Here is a 1,538-nt window from a genome sequence, read left to right as displayed (position 1 = left end):
AAATTAATTATCTACATAAACCATGAGAGGAAATATGTTATCCATATTAAACTACGATAATAATTTACGAAAACACAAAGGAATAAAATGGATATTTTAATTCACATAAATTTGTATAATATATATTTTTGTTATAACAAGTTAATATAATTAATCAGATCTCACATTATTTATATAAATTATGTAAACAATGTTATAATATAAAATACATAATACCCCAAACTATATTACACATATTAATTAATATTAAAATCTTCTTTACAAAAACAAACATATTCCTTATCCTTCAGTTCACCCTTTCCTGCTTTTATTCTTTCATACTTTACAATTTTAATCAATATATAAATTATACATATTATTCCAATTATACCAAATGGTATAAAAATTACATCATTCAATACTGGTGTTAAGTGCTCCAAGATATTTCTTATCTTACTCTCTAATTTTACTTTTACTTCAGCTTCAGCTAATATAGGAACTACTGAACCAAGTAAAGAAAATCAAGATCCCAAAATAATAGGATAACAATATTTTCTACATATAATTTTTTTGAATTTTTTTTTATCATTCTTCATATCTTCCGCCAATTTACGAACATTATCAATTTCATTAAATATCTTCTGCTCGTAGTAGCAATCTTTTTTTTTAATCCCTTCAGTTCAGGGAATCTTCGCATCGAATACTGTCGATAAGCGTATAAACTACTGAATTGATTTTCTTTTAAATTTTCATTTGTTGATGTGCCTTTTGTCACATTTTTTAATTTATTATTCTCCACATCATCTGAAGAATTTCCTTGTGATAATCCGAGTACTAATTTTCTTTCCATTTCATCCTTTGCCAAAATTATCGATGCTTTTATAGTAAAGGTTCTATATCTTTTATGCTAGCTACATGTTTGGCTTAATAATCGCTAAAAAAAAAAAATATGCGTATTTAACTTTTAAAAAAGTGAATAACATTACTCTAAATAAAAGCACCATTTATATAAAATACAAGTTTAGCAAAAAATTCAAAAAATTCTCAAATATTATTATAATACCATGCCATTGTTACAATTATACATCCATGATAGTAGAATTAATGAAGCAATCTAAAAAAAAAAGAGTAACTTAATTCCTTTCTGCTTTGTGTATTACTCCAATCTTAATATTTAGGATAATATAAAAATTAACAATTCACTACTCTGTCAAAATAAGAGTTTGTAATGTCTATTTTATTGTATTGTTCCTATTTGTTTATTATCTGAAATTTCAATAATATTTGTATATATGTTATTCGAAATATAAATAGAAGAGTGAATATACTCTTATAAGTTTTCTAGTAAAATAAACCTATAAGATTTTTTATAAAAAAGTGAGATAAATAACATGGAATTAATTAAAATTCATTAAGTTTAAAAATACAAATTATAGTTATTTAATAATAAGTAAATAATTTTTTTTTAATATTTTTACCTGCAAATTTTGGGTACATATTACATAAAGTCAGTTAAATTCTAGATAATGTGAAATACTCTACCTTATAGAATAATTATG

At 22.8% G+C, this 1,538-nt stretch overlaps 1 protein-coding gene across 1 annotated transcript; it reads right to left on the bottom strand.

Annotated features, from left to right (window-relative positions):
• Window positions 1-236: 236 nt before the first annotated feature.
• Window positions 237-829, bottom strand: PCYB_084750 (VIR-like CYIR protein; the record flags this gene model as incomplete). Its single annotated transcript, XM_004222213.1, has 3 exons — window positions 237-481; window positions 593-652; window positions 703-829. The coding sequence occupies 3 exons, from the start codon at window positions 827-829 to the stop codon at window positions 237-239; spliced, it is 432 nt and encodes a 143-aa protein (XP_004222261.1).
• Between the last annotated feature and the right edge of the window lie 709 nt (window positions 830-1,538).

Source organism: Plasmodium cynomolgi, chromosome 8 (genome assembly GCF_000321355.1).
Source record: "Plasmodium cynomolgi strain B DNA, chromosome 8, whole genome shotgun sequence".
NCBI lineage: Eukaryota > Apicomplexa > Aconoidasida > Haemosporida > Plasmodiidae > Plasmodium > Plasmodium cynomolgi.
The sequence above is the reverse complement of the archived record's forward strand: the minus strand, read 5'-3'. Positions and strand labels throughout refer to the sequence as shown.